The sequence below is a fragment of the Oryctolagus cuniculus genome, chromosome 19 (genome assembly GCF_051225735.1).
Source record: "Oryctolagus cuniculus isolate XC-2025 breed Fujian yellow rabbit chromosome 19, ASM5122573v1, whole genome shotgun sequence".
NCBI classification, from domain to species: domain Eukaryota; kingdom Metazoa; phylum Chordata; class Mammalia; order Lagomorpha; family Leporidae; genus Oryctolagus; species Oryctolagus cuniculus.
Window position 1 is genome coordinate 69,482,123 of NC_142885.1, and position 26,526 is coordinate 69,508,648.

The following is a 26,526-nucleotide window of genomic DNA, read 5'->3' on the forward strand; positions in this document are numbered from 1 at the left end:
ATAAATTACCACTGGATCATGAGGTTAACTTTTATAAGCAAGATTAGTTTTTAAAAATTCCAACTCCTGTCCAAGTGTGCCTCGGGAATCAGGGCAGGTGGACGGCCCGCACCACTCCCTCCCTCCCACGTCATCTGACTCTGCCAGGAGGTCAGGCTGCTCCCGCTGTCAGGAAAACACCAGGACTTTCAGGTGGTATGGGAAAATTTTTACATTAAAAATCTCATGGCTGCTTTTAGTTAGTAACAACCTGGAAATTTTACAGTGTCTCTCCAAATCATGAGGAGAATTATTTCCTATTGTCCACTAAAATACACTAAGCGCGGACTTGTAAACCCCTACCCTTGGCACAGCATGGTATTTGGTGCACTGATGCCAGAATAAGCATTCCAAACACAGATTCAAAATTGTAAAGTAAAGAGGAGGTGCTACTGGACAGAGATACAAAAGTATTTTAAAGCCTTCCTGTGTAACTGTTAAGTCAATCTGAGTGGCTACATAAACTCCCACTTAAAAATTTTTAATATTTTAAAGACAAACATTTTTTATAAAGGTGTAAAAAGAACATCCTCCTATTTATTTATTTGAAAGTCAGCTACACAGAGAGAGGCAGAGAGGCAGAGAGGCGGCAAGGCGGAGAGGGAGAGGGAGAGGGAGAGAGGGAGAGAGGGGGAGAGAGAGAGAGAGAGAGAAAGATAGAGAGATAGGTCTTCCATCTGCTGGTTCACTCCCCAACAGGCCACAACAACCAGAGCTGCACAGATCCAAAGCCAGGAGCCAGGAGCTTCTTCCAAGTCTCCCACATGAGTGCAGGGGCTCAAGGACTTGGGCCATCTTCTACTGCTTTCCCAGGCCATAGTAGAGAACTAGATCGGAAGGGGAGCAACCAGGATTTGAACTGGCACCCATATGGGAGGCCGGTACTGGAGGCAGCAGCTTTACCCGCTTCGCCACAGCGCCAGCTCCCCTCTTTTTCTTGAGGGCAAAGCTCTTTAAAATAAAATTGTGGGGCTGGCACAGTGACACCGTAGTTTAAGCTGCTGCCTGCAGCACTGGCATCCCACGTGGGCACCAGTTCAAATGACGACTGCCCCACTTCCCACCCAGTTCCCTGCTAACATGCCTGGGAAAGCATCGAAGGATGACCCAAGTCCTTGGGCCCCTGCACAAAGGGTGAAGCTCCTGGCTCCTGGCTCTGGTCTGGCCCAGCCCTGGCTGTCACACCCATTTGGGGAGAGAACCAGTAGATGGAAGACTTCTGTCTCTCCCTCTCTCTCTCTGTAACTTCTCTTTTCACATAAATAAATCATTAATAAAGAGATTTATTTATTTATTTGAAAGGGGGAGAGATAGATAAATGATCTTCCATCTACTGATTCACTCCCCAAATGGCTGTGATGTCTGGCTGTGGGAGCCCGGAACTCCAACTGGGTCTCCCACATTGGTGCAGGGCCCAAGCCTTCTCCACTGCCTTCCCAGGTGCATTACCATGGAGCTGGATCAGAAGTGAGCAGCTGGGACTCAAACCAGCACTCCAATACAAGATACTGGTGAACCCACTGTCCCACAACACTGACTAAGGGGGAAATTTTAAAAAATACTTTTGTTTTGAAACTTTTCTTGTACTTCCCACGAGAAACTCTTTTTTTTTTTTTTTTGGACAGGCAGAGTCAGTGAGAGAGAGAGATATACAGAGAAATGTCTTCCTTCCATTGGTTCACCCCCTAAATGGCCGCTACGGCAGGTGCGCTGCACCGATCCGAAGCCAGGAGCCAGGTGCTTCCTCCTGGTCTCCCATGTGGGTGCAGGGCCCAAAGACTTGGGCCATCCTCCACTGCCTTCCTGGCCACCGCAGAGAGCTGGACTGGAAGAGGAGCAACCGGGACAGAACCGGTGCCCCAACCAGGACTAGAACCCGGGGTGCTGGCGCCGCAAGCGGAGGATTAGCCTAGTGAGCCGCGGTGCCGGCCAAGAAACTCATTTTTTAAAAATAGGAGATGGCTTGCCATGGACTTTCTGGGGCCAGGTTCCTACAGGTGCGTCCAGGCCATGCTGCCCTGCCAGAAAGCACGCTCCTCGGCACGTTGTCAGTGACCAGCAAGGTCACCTGAACCTGAGGGCAGGCAGCACAGAGCAGCCAATGCCTGACTGGCAAGACTGAGCAGGGGACCACCGGTCACAAGGAGCCAAGCATCGACCAACACTCCCACACAGGCACAGGGCCCGGCAAACACTGACTGTGACACTTCCCAGAAAAGAAGCCTCCTCAGTCCCTAAGGGAGTTCCCCACCTGCTAGTTTACAAAATGCAATTGCTTTCTTCTAGTGACCACCTTCAAGTTCAAACTGCAACACTTTGTTCCCCAAATGGATACTGTTGCAGGAACTGAGTAAACAAAGATTATCAACTGATTTTTAGTAACAGTAACTATGCTGCAAAAAATACAACTGGAAGCATTTTTAGAAACGTGCCCAGTTAAGATGACAAAGTGCCCTTTCGTCTTCCTGTGGAAGCAGAGCCACAAAGGCTTTCAACAGCTGCTTCACGCCCCTGGCCACGACCACCTCCTCTCACTCCACCGCGACTGTGTTTAGAAGGTCTGTGGCAGCCATGGTATTCCAAGGGCACTGGGTCTGAAAGGCGGCACCGAAAGTCTATTGATAATTTAAAGGGACATGTAAACACTTCTAAGTTGTCGCATTCATAGCCGGTTCTCACCTACAGTTTTGGAGGCGTCTGTTGGCTCGCCCTCACGTGGGCCTTGCCGCAGTTACAGAGCTGCATAGAACCCGGCCTGCTGGCTCTGATTGCCCATTACGCCCTCTCCACCTGACCACCTTGGCTCAGAGCTGCGGCCCCCTCACACCGGCGGCACATTTCTTCCAGCCTCTGTGCTGGGGACCCATGTTGCATTAAACATGGCTCGTGCTGGCTGGAGCCCCACACCTCTTCCACAGAGAACCCTGGCGTCCCATCAGACCCCTTCCTACGTCTCCCTCAGGCACTGAGCAAACGTGCACTTGGTGTTCACACTGCTTGGCCTTTCTTTAATGAGCAGTGTAAGACATCTGGGTCCCAAATAAACTTGAATCACCCTGCCACCCCGCTCCTATCAGAGGTCGTGTGACAAAGAATGCTATGCAGGGAAGGAGGTCAGACCCTGGAGTTAACTAAGGCACTCACAACTATTTGCTAAATCAAATTCAGTGCTTGAACTTAGCCAGAAACAGACCCAGAACTTCCAGCATCATTCTGCTGATCAGCATTTTACTTTACAGTACTTTACACAGCATAAGCAGAACCAGTTTCAATGCCAAGTTCACACCCCAGCCATGCTTTCTGCAAACAAGGAATTGAGGTGTCAAAACCACAAGGCCGGGCTGGCGCTGTGGCATAGTGGGTAAAGCTGCTGCCTGCAGCACCAGCATCCGATATGGGCACTGGTTCATTTCCCAGCTGCTCTACTTCGGATCCAACTCTCTGCTGTGGCCTGGGAAAGCAGTAGAAGATGGCCAAGTCCTTGGGCCCCTGTACCCGCATGGGAGACCCAGAAGAAGCTCCTGGCTCCTGGCTTCGGATTGGCTCAGCTCCAGCCATTGTGGCCATCTGGGGAGTGAACCAGTGGATGGAGGACCCCTCTTTCTGCCTCTCTTCTCTCTGTGTAACTCTGACTTTCAAATAAATAAATAAATCTTTATAAAAACACACACACACACACACACACAAGGCCTTTGCGGTTCTTTCCAAAGTCGATGGGATGAGATGTAGAGATGGAGGAACCACTAAGTAAAGACACTGCCCGGGAAGCTGCCACTTGCATCCCGGTGGTCGCGGTGTCACCACACGAGTGGCCCCTCTGGCCTACTTCAGCAGAGCACAGACATGTGCCGCCCTGACCTCAGAGTCCTGAAGACTCCATGCTGCCTCTGTCTTCTCCTTGCGACTGCCGCAGAGGGGCTCTGCATCACCTGATCTAAACGTGTCCCAGGCTGTCACACAAAGTGTGGCTCGCAGGTACCCAGAGGCACAGTCTTCCGGGTCATCAGCACACCCAGTAGTGACAGCACCATCCTTCCTGGTTTCCGATTCCTCAAATCTCCTAACATCCAGGAATCTTCTTCCACCAGGCCAGAAGCATGCTGTTGCTAAGCAACTTGGACAGCCACATCTAAAGATACTCTCCACACTGTGCGTGGGTGTGGTTAAAACAAACATGGTGACAAAGTCTCTTCAAGTTACAACTAGGAGAGGCTAAAGATAGGACACACACGGACAAAATGGGGTGTGTGTGAGAATGCGTGTGTATATATATCTATCCTGGCATACCGACACCAGGCCATGCCTTCCCTGTGTTACAGCTTTTAACTACCTCCACAGAAGGAAGCTCGCGGAGACCAAACTCCAGCACACCAAGGCAATGGAGAAGCAGCCCCTGCACGCCCCATTCTCTAGGGGCCACCTGCCACTGCTCCCGATGGGCACAAAACCCTGGAAGAGGGGGTGAAGACCGACGTTAGGTGCCTGTTTGGAGGAGGAAGCTGCCCGAGTTTCCTCTAATGTCTAAGCTTACAGCGATTCATTGATATGTGTGTGTGTGTGTGTGTGTGTGTGTGACCTGTCTGATTCTGCTCCAGATTCCTTTTAATTCAACAGTGTTCAGCACACACACTCCACCCCTCAACCTCTGGCAGCCAGCATTTTGGCCAGAGAACTTTTAACACTTCCTTGGCCAGCAGCGTTCCGTGAACGGAGTCCTTCTACTGACGACCTTTGGAGTCACAAAACCTCCCCTTGGCCAGTTAAGCATTAACCAGGGGTTTTATGCCTTCAGGGCTTTGGTAAAACGCCTGAACCCCAATGTCCCCCCGAGTTCTGACAAGCAGATGAACCATCACCCCAGACATCACAGTGGGCCACTCGGTCGGGTTCCTATCCTTCTCTTTCAGGACAATCCGGTGACACACAGCCTCTGGCTCAGGGACTGGGCAGGGGAAAACACGTGCAGGAAGCAGTCGCCGTTCATGGCCGACCAGCTCTGTCTGATGTCCAAGCTGGGCACAGGAATGTTTGGGGGTGGTGGTTCTGAGGCCACAGCCTCCTCCCATAACTCTCACGGGGGACAGAGAGGCTACACATTCCCTCACTGCTTGGGATGTGGCCAATTCGAAGGGCGAAGTCAGCGCTGGCCGCAGGATCTGCGAGACCAGATACCCAGGGTCTCGATAGCACAAGGTTTGCCTGAGCAGGTAAGATGCGGAGGCGGCTAAGCCTGAGCCCCTGGCTTTCAGGAGCTCACGGGGGTGCAACAAGTAACAAACCGAGCAAGCACCGGGGCACGGCGCTGAACTCGCGGGAGGCCGGACCCACCACGTCCCCCCCGCGGGCACTGATGGGCAAGGGCCTCACAGCTTCACATTCTCCCAACAACTCGTGTCGGGGTCCGCACGGAAGCGGACCCCGGGCCAAGGGCTCCACCCCCTTCCAGCGCCGACAACGCGACTCCCCCGGGTTGGCCCGAACTCCCGCCGCCGCCGAGCGGATCCGGGGCGGGCAGAGGCTGCGCAGGACCCTCCTCGGCGAGGGGCGCTCGTTCCCGGAGAGCGCGGCCTCCTCGGCCGGGGGCCCGCTCGGGCGGCCACCCTCCCCCGGCCTCCCCGCCCACCCGCGCCCGCCGCCCCAGCGAGCCGCCTCACCTCGGGCGGGAGCCGGCGGCAGCTGAGGGTGTCTCGGGGCTCAGCACATCCTGGGAGCGCAGGGAGCCGCGAAGTAGGACCGCGCGGGTCCCGCAACGAGTTATGTAACCGGCAGGGGCCGCAACCGGGACGGAGGCGGCGGCCCGCGGCACTTCCGCCCCCCGCACCGGGCCGGCGCGCAGCCCGGAAGCCCATTGGCCACCGCCCCCACGTGGCTGCTCCCTCCCTGAGGCCGCCACCGCCATCTTTGGAACGGGCAAGCCTAGCAAAGCCGGGCCGGCGTCGCGTCTGCGGGTGGACGGGTCAGGGTGCTGGAAGGAGGCCGAGTCGGGCTCCCGCCCGCGATCTCGGCGGGCCTGGCGTGCGTGGACGCCGGGGGCGCGGGTCCCGGGCCGGGGTCCGCCTCACGCGCACGCCGACGCAGGCCACTCCCAGCCCGGCAGCCCTGGGCGGACGCCGGCTCGGCTCCCACGCCGGCCCCGGCGTCGACGCTCGGTGGCCACGACGGAACCGGAGCTGCCCGGGCTGGCCCACGGCCTCGCCCCGCGACCGCGCCGTGCAGCCCCGTCCCGGTCCCTCCGGCCGACAGGCAGCGGGGGCAGCGGCACCCTCCCGGCCGGCGGTTCCAGGCGCCAGCGCCTCGCCGGGTTTGTTTGGAGGAAACACTTTCAAGGAGAAATGCGTTGTTTGCTTTCCTATAACCGAAGGATGGACTAAGCAGCAGCTGCGACGGCCCGGGCTGGAATGGCTAACCTAAAAGGACCTGATTACACCAAGAGAAGAAATCTTAGCACAGATTAAAACAGTTCTGTATCCCAAATAAAACGGTACTCTAGGAACGTTCACAGCGTATTCCTTGGATATTTGGCAAGGAAGCAGTGCCACGCAGACTTGAGGTTTTCCAGATAATTGGTGTAAACAGGCCAACAGGAAGAAGCTCTTGCTGACCGAGTGGTATGACGTCTAGCGGCTCCGGAATTCTTGACTTAGGTAAAGCAGCCCCTGTTGATTGCTTGTTGTGGTCGTTTCTGTAAGTGCCTCTTACAGAAGCCTGGGAAATCACTTGGCCAAGACGAAGATCACTGTGATACTATTCACAGCTCTCTGGAATCGCCAAGTTGAAGTAGCACAGACATGCTACCGTAAGCAAAGCAGGTGGGAGGCCGTGTGTTATGAGCACAGATATCGTGTATCATGGGTAAAATGATTTATCACTAAAGCTGTTACAAAACAACAGATTAGAAAAAGCCACACAAACTAGGTAAAAGGGGAATGAGGGTGGGCCACTACACAGGGTGGTGGGTGTGTAAAATGCATGCTGTGAAGTCCTGTGCACTCCCCAGAGACTGGCTGCAAACTCAACTCCAGGCTTTCCGGGATCTAATTAGAAGAGAACTGGTTACGAGATTCCAGTGGGTGGGGCTGGCATTTACCTAGCAATGAAGACAGCTGCATCCCATACCGGAGAACTGGACTCCATTTCCTGCTAATGCAGACCCTGGAAGGCAGAGGTGATGGCTCAAGCAGTTGAGTTCCTGTGACCGGGAGGGAGACCCGGGCTGTGTTCCCAGCGCTGGCTTCTGCCAAGCCCCAGCAGCTGAGAGCATCTGAGGAGTGAAGCAGCAGATGGGAGCCCTCCCTCTCCGTCTCTTTCTGCCTCTCAGATTAAGAAGAGATTCCAACAGGAGGGGCGCTGTGGCACAGCAGACACCTACATTCCACACAGGAGCGCCCATTCGACTCCGGCTGTGTTGCTGAGCCAGCTTCCTGCTGATGTGCCTGGAAAGGAGCAGATGGTGGCCCAAGCACTCAGCTTCCTGCCACTCACGTGTGATATCCGTACGAAGTTGCTGGCTCCAGGCTTTGGCCTGGTCCAGCCCCAGCTGTGTGACCATTTGGAGAATGGACCAGCGGATAGAAGATATCTCTACTCCCTCTCCCCACAGGCTCTGTCTCTCCCTCTCTCTGCCTTTCAAAAAATACATCTTCGGAAAAACAAAGTTTTGAAAAGACTGAACAAGTCAGTGGGTCAGAGTAACTGTCCTATAGTATCTATTCATGGACCCATTCCATCTCCTCCTCCTTTTAAAAAATAACTTCACTATCATAGCTTCTTATAGTAACAAGATTCCACCCCCTGCAAAGGGGCAAATCACTGTCAAGCCAGGCTTACACAAGTATTTCTTAGCATCCCTGCAGCAAAGTCAAGCTATGTGCACAAGTGTTTGCCAGTGGACAAGGGAGAAAGTAATGCAGGCCGCTTCTGTGTTGCTCCTTAAAAGGAAACTGCTAAGACGGGGACAGCTGGTGAAGGATACATCGGTGTTTACGGTTATTTTTCACATATTCAGGCTTGAAATTTTCAAAATAAAAATATGGGGTTTCAAAAAGGCAGATGCTTGCTCTCCATTTCCTCTCTCTTCCTCTCCCGCTGACAGACCACGGATGCAGTGCTGGGTGAGACCCTTCAGTCCTAGGGGAGCAAAAACCCTGCTGGAATACTTCCCACCCAAGTGCGATCTGCGCTCCCAGAAGCATCAGCGTCGCCCGGGAGCTTGTTACAGCCACAGAGCCTCAGGCCCACGCAGACCGACTGGGAATCTGCATTCCACAGAACCCCCCGGCGAGTGGGCAAGTTCAAGAAGCACTCCCCAGGTGACAGCACAGTACCAACATTCTGCTGTCTCCAGGGTTCTACGTACAGCACTGTAAGGGGAACTAGCAGAATGGAGAAGGTGTCTATCTGCACTTCAACTTTAAAAACATCTTCCTAAACACAAGTGGAAGAATAGTAACTACTACTTTCCTAGGGCTTACTAGGTGCCAGCCACTGTACTAAACATTTTACTCAAGATCTCATTTATCCTCACGGTAATTCAGTTAGGTTCCATGTGTTACTGGAAGGGATATTCAAGGTAGTTATCCACTAAAAAATTATTCCACCTCTCCACTCTGTACATGGCACTGACTCCACCCCCTGTTCCAAAGTGGTCTCTGATTTAGCCAATTCACACCGTTCTCCCTGGGCTCAGTGACTGATCTGGTTACCCTGGCCTAAGCAAGTCCAGGGAGGTATACCCTCCGTCACAGGCATTGGTCCAGCAAATGATCTAATCAGCTCTAAGTTCAGTACCGATTGGTTCTCCAAGTTTTTGCTTCCTGATCTCCCTTCCTCCCCCCCCCCCTTTTGAGTTGTCTCACTTATTTTTATTTGAAAGGCAGAAAGACAGAGATCTTCCCTACACTAATTCACTCCTCAAATGTCCCAGAGTTGGAGCCAGGAACTCAGTCTGGGTCTCCCACGTGGGTAGCAAGGATCCATGAACTTGAACTATTATCTTCTGCCTCCTGTGGTACACATTAGCAGGAAGCTGGAATTGGAGGTGGAGCATGGACTTGAACCCAGGCACTCTGATATGGGATGCAGGCATCCCAGTGACATCTTAACCACCGAGCATAATGCTTGCTCCTGAGATAGTTCTTGTTGTTTTTTTTTTTAAAGATGTTTTATTTATTTGAAAGGCAGAGTTGGGGGGTGGGGAGATCTTCCATCTGCTGGTTCACTCCCCAAATGGCCACAATGGCCAGTGCTGGGCCAATACGAAGCCAGGCTTCTTCCAAGTCTCTCACGCAGGTACAGGGGCCCAAGCAATTGGGCCACCTTCCATTGTTTTCCCAGACTATAGCAGAGAGCTTGATCAGAAGAGGAGCAGCCAGGACTTGAACCAGCACCCATAAGGGTTGCTGGCACTGCAGACAGCTTTATCCACTATGCCAGGGCGCCGGCCCCCGAGAAAGTCCTTACACTTGATCTAATAGGCTACTAGCTTTGAAATGACTATCCTTTCTTTCAATTTATCTATTAAACATAATTTTTAGTTTTTTTTTTAAAGATTTATTTAACTGAAAGATAAAGAGAGGGCAAGATAGACAGACGGATTTTCTATCTGCTGGTTCACTCCCCAAATGGCTGCAATGGCTGGGCTGGGCCAGATGAAGCCAGGAGCCTAGAACGCCCAGTCTCCCACGTGGGCGGCAGGGGCCCAAGCCATGCTATGCTACCTTCCCAGGCTCATTAGCAGGGAGCTGAGGAAGTGGAGCATCTGGGACTCATATCGCCACTCATATGGGATGCAGGCATCAGAAGTGGTGGCTTAACCCATCGCGCCACAATGCCAGCCTCTAAACTAATCAATTTAAAGGCAGTTTTCCCTTCCACAAAGTTTTACTATAACTGAATCTCCTCTGCTTGTGGGATTTGAGTAAAGCTGTTTCACCAGGATCCCCTAGACTGGGACTGTTGCCTGTCTTCCCACTGCTTTCAGCACCTGGCTACGGCCAAGCAGAGACACCTGAAGGCCCTGCCAGTGGAGAACCAGCAGTCGAGCCGGTACCGAGCTGCCAGGCAGTGGCACTTGCCTGGAGGCACTCAAAGGGAAGCCTTCATCTCTGTCTCCTCAGCCGCCTGGCTCCCTTCCAGCTTTGGAACAGGGAGGTAATCAGACTCCTCCGGCCTGAGGAGAGCAGCCAGCCACCCCCTTCACGGGCAGGCTCTGCCTCGCCTCTCTGAAGTCCCATGAGGACCCAAAGCCAAGTCCAACACAGCTCTCTTATTCCAAACCCAGGTGATCCCAAAGCCTCCCTTTTCTGGATTCCCCAGCCCATGAGGGCTACAGCCCTCATGCCCTGTTCAGGAGTGGTGGTCAGCAGATGGACTGGGGCTGGACAGGCAGGAGAGCACAGGCTGACGAGCAGCTTTCCCCACCGATACCCAGAAATCGGGTCACGAGCAACAGAACAACTCACAACCTAGGATACAAACTGCATACTTACTTCCTTGGGTAAAATTCCTAGAATGTTGGTTAAAATTATTTCTAATTAGCCATGTTTTAACTTTGGAAACAAATTCCAGATTGCTTGGCAGAAAAGTTTTACCAGTTTATTCTCACACCAAGATTAAGCAGACCACATAGGCTGCAGCAGGGCAAATCGCCCACACACCCCCGACATCTGACCTCAAGGTGGTATGACAAGGGTTTCAGCAGGGAGGTTGGCCACACAAACAACAACAGAACTTGTAGAACGGATATTGGTGAACACACACTTGCTAGCCGTCCACTATGTGCTACACACTGCTATAGTCCCTCCTGCATATTCTCATCTACTCTTGCAGAAATTCTGAAAGTCAGGTGCTGCTGTTCCCACTGTGCAGAGGATGGGACACGGACCCAGGTCTTTAGGGCATGTAGAATGAAGCTTCTCTCACCAGCGGAGGCCCTGAGTGCTGAGTACGACAGATAAAAGCCAAGAAAGAAATAAATGAACTGATTCATCATTAGAAAGAGCTGCCACATCCCTTCCCTTAGATCACAACTTCCCTCGCTTACCCAGGAGGAAAGTCGTGCGCTTCCAAGAGCAGTTTTCCACACCCCTGAACACAAGTCTTGAGCAAGCCACTTCCTGGGCACCCTGCACGTTGACCAGCTTCTGATGCCTGAGAAGTTCCAGGACCGCCTGCATGCCCAGGGGAAAGCAAGTCTCCAGGAGACAGGCATGAGGAGGAGTGAGTATCTGAACTCCTGGTTCTGAAGAATCAAGAACCAGATCAAGGGACCAGCGCTGTGGCATAGAACGTTAAGCCTCCACCTGCAGTGTTGGCATCCCATGTGGGCACTGGGTTGCTCCCGGCAGCTCCCTGCTAATGCACCTGGGAAAGCAGTAGAAGATGGCGCAAGTGCTTGGGTCCCTGCCACCCACCCACGTGGGAGACCTGGAAGAAGCTCCTGGCTCCTGGCTTCAGTCTGGCCCAGCCCTGGCTGTTGAGGCCATTTGGGGAGTGAAGAGCAGATGGAGCACCCTCTCTCTCTATGTCTCTCTTTCTCTCTCCCCAACGCTGCCTTTCAAATAAATAAATGTCTTTAAAAAAATAAATTAAAACTATTAAAAAAAAAAAAGGTCAACTAGGAACCAAACATTTTGCTTCCAAAGAAATCCTCCTTTAAAAATGTCTAAAATAAGATTGCCAAGGAAGATACTGCTTTCTGGAATTAGAACCAAGACAGAGCTGGCAGCAGTCGACCATATGGCCACATAGTCCGGTCTCTGAGTGTGAGGGCAGTATATTTCAGGATCTGGTTTGCCACTAATATCACAGATGTGCTCTGAAACTGGGCTTAGAGATCAGACTCACCAGAGGGTGATCTTTAAACCAAATGTTTATAGTCAAAGTGACTCTAATAGTCATATCCCTGTTTTACTTAGCACAATATAGTCATCTACCCGTCCTATCAAGAAAGTGAAAGCATGTGTTTCACTAAACTTCCTCTATAATTTAAAATAAAAAAACTTAAAAAATATTTAATCATTCCAGGACTCAAACCAGGCTTCACCTGCTGCACTACAACAACAGCCCCTCAAGACTGTTTTTAAGCCACCTCTTTCATGGTATACTTATTACTCTTTTAATTTTGATAATTAGGTCTTAGGAGGAGTAGGGAAGATTTTGTTTCCTCTTGCACTTCAGAGACAACCTTCTCACTGGTTAACCACTGAATTAATACCACAAGCTTCATTTCTAATAATTGGAAATTGTGTTTATCTCTTTGTAGTAATAACAATAGGATTCAAAAGAAAGAGCCAGGAGGCAGCACAGAGGGTTAACCACTGCTGCTTGGACGCCAGCATCCCATATTGGCTGCTCTGCTTCTGTCACTACACTTGGGAAAGCAGCAGAGGATGGCCTAAGTGCCTGGGCTTCCCCCTGCCCACATAGGAGACACAGATGGAGTTCTGGGGTCCTGCCCAGCCCCAGCCATTGTGGCCATTTGGGTAATGAACCAGCAGATGGAAAATCTGTCTCTCTGTCTGTATCTCCCTTTCTCTCTCTGTTGTGTTTTCAAATAAATAAATAAATCTTTTCAAAAAGGAAAGGACCTTGAGAACCTCTTGTTCTTTGTTAAAGAGCCAAAAAATCCCCACCAGAAGAATCTGATCTCCGAATGAGACAGCCCTGAAAAAAGAATAGCACCAGATATAAGCACAAAGCAAGAGGGAAAATGATGACGTGAGGGGCCGGCGCTGTGGCTCACTTGGTTAATCCTCCACCTGCAGCACCAGCATCCCATATGGGTGCCAGGTTCTAGTCCCGGTTGCTCCTCTTCTAGTCCAGCTCTCTGCTGTGGCCTGCGAAGGCAGTGGAGGATGGCCCAAGTGCTTGGGCCCTGCACCCACATGGGAGACCAGGAGGAAGCACCTGGCTCCTGGCTTCGGATAGGTGCAGCGTGCCGGCCGTAGCAGCCATTTGGGGGGTAAACCAATGGAGGGAAGACCTTTCTCTCTGTCTCTCTCTCTCAATATCTCTATCTGTCAACAAAAAATGATGACATGAGAAGCACAGTCATTCTATGGTGAGCATGCCTTCTTTTTAGGCCTCCAACTACAAAGCTGTTAGGTCTTCTTCAACATACATGTTCTGGATTGCTCTAGCTTGTGGAAAGTGTGTTCTCATTCTTCCATTTGTCTTTGAGGCACTATCCCCCTTAATCCAGCTACCTCTTTTGTGACTCATTCCCACAATGCCTAGTTCAGCTAGCTATTGACAGATGCCACTTATACTGTTGGCTATCTGTATGACATCTTTTCTACTTCCATTTTTTTTTCTTTTCCAACAGAGTCCTCATTTTGTACAGGTCAGGGGCCACGGGGTAAAGCAGCATGGGTCAAAACAAACTCTGACAGTCTGTTACTCTTGACAATGACTTGTTTAGAATGCGGACATGACTCGATACATGTCTGCCTGTGTTACTTGAATTCCATTGTCCCTTTCACCAAATGGTAAGGCTGACAAAGAAACATGGAAGCCCTAGGACCCTGATGTGTCCTTGAGTCACTGAATGAACCAAGCGCCCCATCTTGCAACAGCATTTCACTGGGTTTTCTGTTACACTTGAAGCTATCTAGTATTCCATCCAATCCCACCAGCTGTCAACTCTCATAATATATTTTCAAAAATTAATTAAATTGGAAAGGAGAGAGAGAAGGAAGAAAAATGGAAAGACAAGGAATCTTCCATTGTCTGGTTCACTGCCCAAATGCCCACAGCATTCCGAGCTGAAAGCCAGGAGCCAGGAACCCAGTCCAGGTCCATCACATAGGTAACAGGAACCCAACTATTTGCCCTTCACCTGCCGTGTGCATTAGCAGGAAGCTGGAATCAGAAGCAGGCCCAGAACTCACTCCCGGGCACTCTGACACAGGATGCCTCGCCCATTAATATTGTTTTCACAGCCATGCAGCCATTACCTGAGTAACCTTTTAGGTGTAGGTACCCGCCTGGCGCTAGAATAAGAAAACACGAGATCTGCTCTCACGTTATTTTATAATCTTTGAAATTCCCGTCTTCAGTTACTGAGGACAGGCACTCTGAGCTCTTCACAAGCGCGGAAAACGAAGCTAGAAATTGGCCAAGATTACGTGAACAATTAGTGCCAGAGCTTGGGAAAGAGCTCCACTTTCAAACCCCGAATCTCCACACGCCAGCACCAAGCGACAGTAACACAGCGGGTATTTCTGGTGCTGGAACCCGTCAGACGCCAGGCCTTAGGAGACCACCAACTGCGCGCGCAGCAAGCCCACCGCCCTGCTCCCGCCGCGGGTCCGCAGTGGCTCTCAGCCTGCAATGGCGCGGCTGGGCTGCGGTCCCGGGGTGCACGGCCCGTGGGACACTTCGAGGCAGAGGCCAGCGACGTGGCCTACCTCCGCGCCCTGACCTGTGTGCCCGGAAACGCCTCTCCACGCTCCACGGCCCCACCGCCCTCCGACGATTCGGCGGCCTGCTCCGGTCAAGGCTGGGCCGGCCATCCCCAGCCTCTGGTTCGCCTCACCCCGCGCACACCCGGAATCCGGGCCCACGGGGCGCCCACATTGCGTGACCTACTCTTTCGAGTCGTGGCGTCTCCCTGTCTTCCTGCTTTCCTTCTCCTCGGAAACATCACGTCCCTCAGGGGTCACCCTCGCGTCCACTCCAGCCGGTCGCCAGGCCCAGAGCTCGCCCGGGAGACCCAGTCAGCGGAACCGGAAACGCTTGCTCGGAGCCACGGAGTGAAAACCACACCTCGGGACGGCCCGCTGTGCGAGCGGGCCTCGACTAGAGCTGTCCGATTGGCTACCACGGAAAGAAGGCCGGCCCCTCGGGAGCACGCCGGCCAATCCAAGGGCAGGGTGTGGCTAGGGCGGGGCTGGGTCCCTCGGCCGTCGCCTTCGTCGCCGTCGCGTAGCGTCCCGATTGGGCGTCGCCTTCTGTCGCTGCTGCGGCCGGGGCAGCGGGAGGCTTCGCTAGTCCCGGAGCAGTAAGTGGGGCCCTTCAGAGGCGAGGCCGGGAGAAGAGCGGTGCGGCTCGGGTTCTTGGAGAGACTTGGGGGGCAGGAGGAGGCTGGGGGTACGCGGCCGAGCTTTGCCGCCGAACCGGCCGCTCTGAGGGCTGTTTTCTCCCCGCGTAGCTTTGTCTCCCCTGAGAGATGGCGTCTATGCTGTGGCCAGCCGAGCCCCAGGTGAGATGAGGTGCCTTTTCACCCGCTACCTCTTCTTGCCGAGCCACCACACGGTGTCTCTCAAAATCGCGGATTCCTGGGCTCACACCTGCCGAACAATATAAATTCCCGTTGGTTTATAGGACTGGGAATCGTAGGGGAGGAGGAGTGAGCCTGGATGAGTGCCGCCGTGAGTTCAGCCGTGACTGTCGTGGTTGGAAAAAAAGCAAAGGAAGGTTGTTGGGAGACCCGGGAACTTCCGTCTTGTCCCCGATTCTTCCCGAGCTGTCCATCTTCTTTCTCCATCCTTCTCGTCGGTTCCCACGCACCGCCACCACTCCCCCGAGGAGCGCTCCCTCAGCTCTTCCCTTCCCCGAGACTCCGCGATTCTTACAGTGTCCCGCGCTGATCTAAACTACCGCCGGGCCCATTCACACCCACACAGCGCTTGCGAACCTGTTACACGAACCGCTTTCTCCTCTGCGCAGCCTTCCTCGTCCGAGGGAGGGGCTGACCCTCTGGCCTCTTGCCCGCAATGGGCTCTCATCCTGTTTCAGGGACCAGGGCCCGCGGAGGACCTGGCTGTGTATGTTTCTCAGGAGGAGAGTGTGCGTCTCAGAGGTCCCGCAGCAGAGAGGCGACACAGGGGTGTTCTGAGGATGTCGCTTTGATGGGTCAGGCAATTGTTTTCCCTGCACTTTTAGCACTTGCCTCCGTTCCAGGATGAGAATTTCGAGTTTGGGCCACATGTTGGTGTGTGGAGTAGGACCTGTCCCTCGGTGATTTATGTGCATGTGACGAGAACGTGCCAGAGAGCAAGTTTCAAAGGATGAGATGACTCCTTAAAAGACGAAATCCAGTTTAGTACAGTGACTGTGGCTTCACACAGATGTGGTGATACCTGGTCATCTTCCGAAATATTTGTTGAATTTACCTTTTTACTTGGAAACCTGATTAATATAGGTTATCATCACTTGCTAAATGTTGGAAATTGATTTACTCTTAAGATGTGCCATGGCTTTCTCGCCTAAGGGGACCCTTTATGCAGAAGTATTCCTCTGCCTGAAGAGTGTATCTCTGACTAGGGTTAAGTATCTAAAGTATTCCATAACTCATATCTTTTACTTCTTTGCCATGTTCTTATTTGCTTTTACCTTCTTGAACATAGCGGTATATTTATAATAGCTATTTAAATATTTTTTTATCTGTGTCTATTTAAATATGTTTATCTGTGTCATTTTTGGATCTGTTACTATTGATTGATTTTCCTCCTACTTATTGATTATATTTTCCTGCTTCTTTGCATGGTTGGCAATTTTTGATTGGATGTTAGACATTTTGAATTTTATAGTATTGGAATTGGGATTTTGTTGAATTTTTCAAAATAATTCTAAGCTTTGTTGTAGAGTGCAGTTAAGTTACTATCAAGCCAATCTATCAAGATTTGCTGTTTTGCTTTGTTAGGGCAGGTTTTGATTAGTCTTTAGAATTGATTTGGCCTACTGGTAAGACAGTATTTTTCTGAGGAGATTATTTGATGTCCTGTGTGTTAGAGGTATTTCCACTAAAAGCGGGGAACATAAACTGCTGAGTGAGCTCTGGCTAACGTTCTGGATATTCCTTTTTGGTGGTTCTTTTTGTGGCCTTGGGTGGTTCTGTCAGGTGTTTATACAGTAGTACTCAGCAGCTAAGTCTTAAGGAGACACCATGTAGATGCCATGAGTTCTCTTTCGAGGAAGTTTGCCTCTTCCTTATCACTTTGCTGTCAAATTCTAGCTGCCTTGGCATCCCTGATCTCTGAAATTAGAGTTTCCTCAAATCAAACAAAACCACTGGGTATTGTTTGCATTCCTATGTACTGTACTGCACCCTTTCCAGTCAATCATTTGGACCAGTCATAGATGTTTTTGAGAAAAGACTTGTTTTGTATTGCTATATTGGCTTTATAAATTAAAAATATAATTGTCCTTTGTATCCTTGGCAAATTGGTTCTAGGACCTCCTTTTGCCCCCAGAGTGCCAAAATCTGAAGATGCCCTTAAATAAAATACCATAGTATTTGCATATAACCTATGCACATCCTCCTGTATGCTCTAAGTCATGTCTGGATTACCCACAATACTTAATATAATGTAAATGCCAATGAAGTTATTTTTTAACTGACTTGTTTAGGGGATAATGACAAAAATGTTTATGTTCAGTATGGATGTATATTCAGATGCAACCTTTTTTATATATTCTCAATCCACAGTTGGTTGAATATACAGATGCAGAACCTGTGGATATGGAGGGCCAGCTTATTTGGAAAAATGTTAAAAAGAAATGCTTTTTTGGCAGGCTCAAGTTTTGTCAGCCATCCTTGTGGTAAAATTGGCTGTTACTTGCCTGTAGTACCACACAGTAGCTGCACTTTGATCATTCTTCATTGAAGAGTAAAGAAATTTTGGAGTCCTCTCTTGGTGAAAATAAAACAATTTTTAGTAACCTGTGTGCTTCTCTGATAAGGTAGGAAAATACTCACTTGCCTTCTTTCTCTCTTGATAAATATGAATTTCAATCTCCATTCCAGTTGTGATTGTCCAGCTGCTACTTGAGATAACTTAAATGATAAAAAGATCTACATAGACTAACTTGAAAACCACACACCTGGATGTCTACGATTGTCTTTAGTAGCTATTGCCCTGGGCCCTGACTTAGGCACAGCTATTCTCTTGCAGGTTCACCTAGAACTGAGTCTTTTGGGAAGCCAGGAGAGCCTGCTGGCTTCTGACTTTGTATATTTATTAGTACCAGGGTTCTAAGATAAACCACTTACAATTTCTTGGGGCTCTGTGTAATTACCTTAGCTTGTACTTTCCCTCACATCACCTGAAGGTATTGTCTATGTTTTGATTTATTTTGTTTTTATCAACAGGAGGGGAAGGCAAGACTGAGATTAATCAGCAGTTAAGCCTAGAGTCAATGGAACTTGACGAACTTGCCCTAGAAAATTACTGCACAGCTGCACCGCTTGCCTATTACAAAGAAAAATCTTCTGAGGATGGTGTTGAAAACCCTGAAAGGAAAATATCAGTGGGAACTCCCACTTGCAAGAAAAGGTTCATAAGCCTTTTGGTTACCATTGAAAACCATACTCCATTAGTAGAACTATCTCAACTTTTAGGAACCAGAGAACTTTCTGAAATTCTTGAATTTCCCTGGGAAGAAACTAAAAATGTGTACAAGTGTCCTGAATGTGACCAAAGCTTCAGTGACAATTCTTACCTTGTTTTGCATCAGAAAATTCACTCAGTAGAGAAAAAATATAAATGTGGTGACTGTGGGAAGATCTTCAATCACAGAGCCAACCTGAGGACACACAGGAGAATCCACACTGGTGAGAAGCCTTATAAGTGTGCCAAGTGCAGTGCTAGCTTCCGCCAGCAGTCACACCTGTCCCAGCACATGAATAGCCATGTAAAGGAAAAACCCTATACTTGTGGCATATGTGGAAGAAGTTTTATGTGGCTTCCAGGATTGGCACAGCATCAGAAAAGCCACAGTGCTGAGGAAGCCTATGAATGTGCCAACCCTGAGAAATATGTTGTTCAGAAAACAAATCTTGCTTTGCAAGAGAAAACGCACTCATCAGCTACCCCATACCAGAACACTCAGTGTGTGAGCACTTTGGGGCAGCTCTCATGCTCTGCCCTCCCAGAGAAGAGCCACCCGGAGGATTCCAAAGGCTGCAGCAATGACCATGGAAACTTTTCTTTCTCAAAATTCAAACCCTTACAATGTCAGGAGTGTGGCACGACTTTCCCTTGTTTCTTTGAGCTTGTTTCCCATCAGAACACTCACACAGAAGAGCCCCACAAATGCAGAACATGTGCAGAAAGCTTTCCATCAGATTCCGAACTTGCACGCCATCGGAAGAGCCACACGGAAGAGGGACCTTTTAAATGTCCCATATGTGGAAAAAGGTTTAGGGCGAATATGCATCTCATTACGCATAAGCGAACTCATAGGAAAAACACCAAGTAAATGTAACATGTTGTCATTCATGCTTGGGCTTTTCAGTATCTACACGGGGTGGGTGGGGGTGAGAGTTGCTGTTTATGTGCCAGGCATCTTGCTAAGCACCTTAAACACATTCCACATAATGTATAATTCTTAGCACAACCTTGGGTTATATTCTATGTGAGAGCCAAAGAGCATAATCAGGATCACATAGCCAGGACTGAAATTCAGTTATGGTTCACATTCCGTTTTTATGAGCCAGAGAACAATACAGAACTTTTTCTTTAAGTTTTCATTAAAATAAAGGTTGTTGCTAGAGTTCTCCTTTTGTTTACATGGTTTCTAAGTAAATTTTAGAGGAGAATTTAATGTTTTTGCAGATACTGTATCTAGGAAAGTAAATGTTTTTATACTTTTTTGGTATAACTATTTGAATGTAATATTTGTACGATGTTATTCTTAACATGTGAATTTCTAGAGGAGTTGAGAAGCTCTTCCTCCCTGACCCCCTAAAAAGTTCCCAAAAGAGTGTACTAGTTGATATTTTGACGGTTATTACTTTCTATGGAGTTCCCATTCTCAGATCTGACGTCAGGGGGAGGTACTGGCAATTATGACTCAACTGTTTCTAAGGAGCTTTAGTGATTTCACTATAATGCTTTCCTTGAGGCTGGACCTGACTTAAAGGTAGAGTAGGGAGGGAAAGGACTTGGTTGTCTCTACTGGAGCAGGCCGCCTGTCTTGCTGTGAATAATCATGACTGGTTTTTACTGAATATGTTATTTACATGATTTAAGCTTCAGAATAAATCTGTGACAGAGAAAGGACTATCCTTGTTTCATAGCAATGAGGAAACCGAAGGCCTCTGAGGATAAAGTCAGTACTTTGCCCTGCATGCAAGAAATCACATGGTGATGAAACTGGCATTTGAACTTGGGTGTCTCTAATTCCAAAGGCCACAGGTTCTGTGATACTGCCTTTCTTATTGGCATCCATGGCCCATGATAGAACTACAAGCAACCAGGGAGGCTGAGGTAGGGAGGTGAGCCTGGCCGGCCTGGAGAATGACCCGTGAACTTACATTCCGGAACCCCTTTGTTCCCTTTTTCATTACCCAAGCCTGACTGACTTGTACTGTTATAAGGCAAGAGAAGACTCCCCAAGACTTTGAGTTTGAATTCCCATCCCTGTCATCCAAGCAGAGAGTCCAAGCTACACAGAATACATCCTGAAAGTTTTAGTTGTTTTTTTTTTTAAAGAAGTAACATTTCCTCTCCACCTCCAAAGAAAAATAATTTAGAAAATTGTTAGATTTTTAACCAAAATACTTGATAACATATGTCTAGATACAGCTATTACACATATTGGAAAAAAATTGTTAAATAATGTGTTATTAATGTTAAAGAACCAGAAAATGTTGTAAATATATATTCATATGGGTTTCTCTTTAAAGCCAAAGTGATTGTATACCTATCGACAAACTAATATTTATGTGGGCCTTTGGGACAGAAGAATGATCTTACTGTATTTAGACAATGCAAAGGTACATTATTTACTAAAATGGAATTATTGGGAAATCTCATTAGCAAAAACAAAAGCCTCTTGAAGACTAATTGGAGGACAGTCCTTCTACAGAACAGAGACACAACTGAACATGCCAAAGATGCTGCCCACTACACCTAGGCCCTAACACTTAACAGAGGGGAAGATCATGCTGGTGAATGAATCAGTAGCCTTAACCAAACTTGCCTTTTCTCTTTTCCCTTCTTGTCATTCTTGTTTTGTGTTTGCAAAGCCACTCTTAAGACCAGATACTCTGGATGTCAAGGTCAGACTTGACTTTTCTGTGTTTGCAAAGCCACTCTTAAGACGAGATACTCTGGATGTCAAGGTCAGACTTGACTTTTCCGCTTTCACCCGACTCTCAGGGTCTGTGTGGTGGCTCCGTGCCTCTTGCCCCCAGCACGCTCCTCCTCTCAGAAAGGAATCCACTGCAACATTGTTGAGAAATCAACTGCAACAGTTTCCCATGTCTCCACTGTCAGGATACCAATCTGCCAAGGCTGCAAAGTCTTAAATTTTATAATAGGCCTTCTGGTCTCTTCAGTTGGTCTCTCAGTGAGGTACTTCAGGTAGTACAGAAAGATGGCCTCCAGTTAGTTTTTTTTTTGTTTTTTTTTTGTTTTGTTTTGTTTTGTTTTGTTTTTAGCCAACTCTGGGATATAATCTTTGCCAAAAATCATGGAGAGCAACACCTCCCTTCTCTTCTGCCCTTAGTGGGAAAAACTGGCCCACTGCCTCATCAGCACATTTTTAAGGCTCTAATATTTCAGCCAAGACAGTGAAGAGTTGCATGGTGGGCAGTGAAATTGGAAAAGAGGCCCCTACTCACAGAGTTGCCACAGAAAGAAGTAGAGAGGAGTATTTTTTTTAAAAATGATTTATTTATTTATTTGAAAGTCATAGTTACACAGAGAAGGAGAGACAGAGAAAGGTCTTCCATCCACTGGTTCACTGCCCAGTTGGCCATAACAGCTGGAGCTGCGCCGATCCGAAGCCAGGAGCCAGGAGCTTCTTCAGGTCTCCCACACGGATGCAGGGTCCCAAGGGCTTAGGCCATCTTCTACTGCTTTCCCAGGCCATAGCAGAGAGCTGGACAGGAAGTGGAACAGCTGGGTCTTGAACTGGCACCCATATGGGATGCCAGCACTACAGGCAGTGGCTTAACCCACTACGCCACAGCACCGGCCCCAAGAGAGGAGTATTTTAGAAGGCATCAGGACAGAGTGAGGCTGATGATATGAAAGATAGGAGCTGTTATCCTTTCTTTTGATCCTAAAAAAGTATAGGGGAAGGTGCAAATTCATGGCATAAATCTTGTTCTGAACCTCAGTATAGAAATTCACCTTTACAGATGAGGTTTTATTTACAGTTACCCTCTCAAGTTTTTGTAGCATTGTTTATTCTAGGGTTTTTGGAAGATTATGCCAAACATACATAAAAGGTTAGAAAAATACTATTCTTACAGAAACATTAACCTACACATCAGTGTAACTAAAATGGCTCTTTGAAATAATATTGTGATTGGTGTGTAGAAAAAATTTCTAAAATCTGAATGTCAGTTATTGTGAAATAGGCATATTTTCATTTGTTGCTTTATTGTACACTGTTTCCTAAAAACATGTGCTGGATGTAATTCAAGCTGCTCTGCCCACAAGGAGTTGAAGGAACTGGTTTGTCTATTAATGACATTCAGACTGTTTTTAGGATAATGGTTTTTTTCACCCTTTCCTTTACCATGTCAATTGATGGAGACAGATTACATATGATTGTTATTAACTGAGCAGTATTGTTAGCTTATGATGTTAGCAAATACTGGATAAAGTTTTATATAGTGTTAGAAAAATAAATGCAAGAGTTTATTGTTATGAATGGTGGGTTAACTACATTTTGCTATATAGATGTTAACACTGAAAATTTTTGCATGAAGTAATTGATTCTTGAACAAATTTTTTGGGTTTTTGTTGTTGATGCAGTATTGCAAATGTATACCAAACAATTCCTTTACATGAATTCTGGGATATAAATTTCTGTTAAACAGCAATCATTGATGAAAACAGCATTTTCCCAGTAGAAGTCCAATGTCAGCATCTAAATCACATTTTTAAACTTGATTTTGGAATTTAGTTGTTGCTTCTGAAGGAGTTGGGCTCAAAATAGTTTGATTTGAATGTTGTTGTTAGGGGGCCAGTGCTGTGGCGTTGTGGGTAAAGCCACTGCCTGCAGAGTCGCCATTCCCACATGGGTGCCGGTTCGAGTCCCAGCTGCTCCACTTACAATCCAGCGCCCTGCTGGACAGGAGCAGGAGATGGCCCAAGTGCTTGGGCCCCTGCCACCCACGTGAATGGTACGTGGAGGAGCTGGGACTTGAACACCCACCCCAGTGCAAAAAAAAAAAAAAAAAAAAAAACTTTGTTGTTGCAAATAATTCCTTCACATTTCCTCATTTAGCATAAATTTTTTTTTTGACAGGCAGAGTTAGACAGTGAGAGAGAGAGACAGAGAGAATGGTCTTCCTCCCATTGGTTCACACTCCAAATGGCTGCTACGGCTGGTGCTGTGCCAATCCGAAGCCAGGAGCCAGGTGCTTCCTCCTGGTCTCCCATGCGGGTGCAGGGCCCAAGGACTTGGGCCATCCTCCACTGCCTTCCCGGGCTACAGCAGAGAGCTGGACTGGAAGAGGAGCAACTGGGACAGAATCCAGCGCCACAACCGGGACTAGAACTTGGAATACCAGCGCCACAGGCAGAGGATTAGCCTAGTAAGCTGCGGCGCTGGCCTAGCATAAAAATTAATAACTAAATAGTTAAGGGAGTTAAAGCTAAAAAATGACATTTCACAGTAAATGCCTTTTTGAGTCTGTGAGTCCTGTGAGACCACACAATTGGCAGTGTTCTTGTAGACGGCAAAATAAGGGGTAATACAACCTGAAACTGCACATTTGTCTCAGTGATCTGTTTACTGCTTATGTGTCCAAGGAGAAGGCAGGCACAGCAGATTATAGTTTATCTCAATAGTCTATTAAATGTCCAGGAATCTTGTTACCCAGGGATTTCAGTGGGACTGTATTTTTGCTTTGACTGTTTAAAAAGTAGCAAGATGATCTTCATTAACGATGTGTAGAAGTACATTCATTTGTTCTAGCTTTGTAGGCCAGGAGAGCTGCTCATCTGATGGAGTGATCGCTATTACCCATCTTCCCAAGGCCCATCTGACCGTAGGCATTTTGTCTTTTATCTTACAATTGCCACCCCTCCCTGCATGAACAGTCTAGGGATGAGGAGGATGTGATACAAATACTCATTTATATAAATCCAAGAATATGCTGTAATCCCTTGTTCCCGTGGATACCTCATAAGTATGTCTGTAATATGTACTTTACTGTTCTTCTGTTTAATGTTTTAATTTTATTTTTTTGTGAAACCTTCTCTTAGACTTAGCACTAGATCGCCAGATCTCAACAGTGGTTGTCTGTCTGATATGTAATTTGGCATCTAATAAATGCTTTTTTATGTTGATGGCAAGGAGGTAGACTTTTCTTTTTTTTTTTTTTAAGGAACACTGGTTTTAGATAGCAGTGAAGTGGATTTTGAAGACTGGCGGGATTGTGGTTTGGAGACAGTTCATGAGTGAGTGACTTGGTGTCATTTGATAAAGGGAATAAAATCGCTTGCTTCCCAGAACGTGGCAGGACATCTCACCGTGTTCCAGGGGACAGCACTAGGTATCGACCTCCCAGCCTGTGCTGCGCGGCAGCCGTACAGGGCCGGATACCTCGGGCTCCCTGGGCAGGGCTGGGCAGCTGAGTCCGGGGTGAGGGGCGTGGTGACAGCACTCCCAGAAGGCTTCGCGCCGCCCCGGAAATCCCGGGTCTCCACTCCGGAGCCTCCCGCTGGTGCCACCGCGGGCAAGCCGGAAGCTGCACGGCCTCCCCGGCCTCGGAGATCCCGGGTCTCCACTCCGGAGCCTCCCGCTGGTGCCACCGCGGGCAAGCCGGAAGCTGCACGGCCTCCCCGGCCTCGGAGATCCCGGGTCTCCACGCCGCAGCCTCCCGCTGGTACCACCGCGGCCGCGGGCAAGCCGGAAGCTACACGGCCTCCCTGGTCTCGGGGATCCCGGGTCTCCACTCCGGAGCCTCCCGCTGGTGCCACCGCGGCCGCGGGCAAGCCGGAAGCTGCACGGCCTCCCTGGTCTCGGAGATCCCGGGTCTCCACTCCGGAGCCTCCCGCTGGTGCCACCGCGGCCGCGGGCAAGCCGGAAGCTGCACGGCCTCCGTGGTCTCGGGGATCCCGGGTCTCCACGCCGCAGCCTCCCGCTGGTGCCACTGCGGCCGCGGGCAAGCCGGAAGCTGCACGGCCTCCCTGGTCTCGGGGATCCCGGGTCTCCACGCCGCAGCCTCCCGCTGGTGCCACCGCGGCCGCGGGCAAGCCGGAAGCTGCACGGCCTCCCTGGTCTCGGGGATCCCGGGTCTCCACGCCGCAGCCTCCCGCTGGTGCCACTGCGGCCGCGGGCAAGCCGGAAGCTGCACGGCCTCCCCGGCCTCGGAGATCCCGGGTCTACACTCCGGAGCCTCCCGCTGGTGCCACCGCGGCCGCGGGCAAGCCGGAAGCTGCCCGGCCTCCTCGGCACCCACTTCCGGCTGCGCCTGCGCAATGCTGAGGGCATCCGGCCCCGGGGTTCGGCCGCGTCCTAGTCCTCAGTTCAGTGGTCTCCACCGAAGCCCGACGGTGAGGGTAAGAGCGTCCGCCCGCGGGAGGTTACGCAGGACTGACGGCCGGGGACAGCCTGAATCCCCATCCCGACCCCTGCATAGACCACGCTGGACGGCAGAGCCTGGCGCGGCGCGCAGTGGGGCGCTCCGGGCCTGCCCTGTCTCGGCTTAAGTGGGATGCGTTAAGGCTCGCAGCCGGCCTAGGGGGGTGTCTTAGAGCCAGCACCACGTCACTCGAGCTTTCTGGATGCCCTGCAGCCACATCTGAACACGCTTTTGGTTAAAGTGTGCCCTGTGAGCTCACCAGGGTTGAGGGTCTCACCAAGTGAGCCCGTCCCCTTCTGTGGCAGCCCAGATTTCCCCTGTCCCTTGCATTCCAGATTGCTGTGTGTAGGTATTGAAGAGCGGTCATCCTGTGGCTATCTGACGCATCAAGACACACAGCCAGCGGCCGGGCGGGCGCTGGGCGCGGTGGCCTACTAGGTTAAGCATCCGCCTGCAGCAGCAGCAGCAGCATCCCATATGGGCGACGGCTGGAATCCCGGCCTCTCCACTTCTGATCCAGCTCCCTGCTGATGGCCTGGGAAAGCCGTTAGAAGATGGCCCAAGTGCTTCTGCCCCTGCACCCGCGCCGGGAGTGACCCGGAAGGAAGAAGCCCCTGGCCCAGCTCCGACCCTTGTGGCCATTTGGGGAATATAGTGCCCGAGTCTAGTACCTTCTGACTCAGGCTTCCCGCTACTGCAGATCCTGGGAGGCAGTGGAGACGGCTCAAATGCTTGGGCTCCTGCCACTCACACTGGAGACCTGGTTCAAGTGGCTGGCTCCAGCTTCTGCCCCTGAACGGGTGGATGGGAGCTCTCTCTCTATGTATCTGACTCCCAAATAAAAATAAAAAAATTTTAAACAAATACATGCCCCAAACCAAACTCATGCTTTAATTCTTGACCTGTCTGCCTCCAGTATGTGGCGCCACATCCACTTGGACCCCTGCCACACGTGGCAGATCTGGATGGAGTTTCAGGCTCCTGGCTTCCAC

General features: G+C 49.8%; 3 protein-coding genes across 3 annotated transcripts in view; 1 reads left to right on the forward strand and 2 right to left on the reverse strand.

The window, feature by feature from the left end:
• NAA60 (N-alpha-acetyltransferase 60, NatF catalytic subunit) overlaps positions 1 to 14,815 on the reverse strand; it is a 32,452-nt gene extending 17,637 nt beyond the window's left edge. Inside the window, exon 1 of the mRNA XM_051836270.3 lies at positions 14,629 to 14,815. The gene's annotated coding sequence lies outside the window, so the exon portion shown is untranslated. The remainder of the gene's footprint in view (positions 1 to 14,628) is intronic.
• ZNF597 (zinc finger protein 597) lies at positions 13,469 to 26,398 on the forward strand. The gene is made up of 5 exons (XM_089320832.1): positions 13,469 to 13,492; positions 14,355 to 14,532; positions 15,191 to 15,241; positions 18,134 to 25,511; positions 25,870 to 26,398. Exons 1-4 carry the CDS (start codon positions 13,469 to 13,471, stop codon positions 19,240 to 19,242), a joined length of 1,362 nt encoding a protein of 453 aa, XP_089176958.1. The 3' UTR covers positions 19,243 to 25,511; positions 25,870 to 26,398.
• The window catches only part of ZNF174 (zinc finger protein 174), a 28,854-nt gene continuing 23,970 nt past the window's right edge, over positions 21,643 to 26,526 (reverse strand). Inside the window, exon 3 of the mRNA XM_089321374.1 lies at positions 21,643 to 21,870. Coding sequence (XP_089177500.1) covers positions 21,842 to 21,870 — 29 coding nt within the window. The 3' untranslated portion in view covers positions 21,643 to 21,841. The remainder of the gene's footprint in view (positions 21,871 to 26,526) is intronic.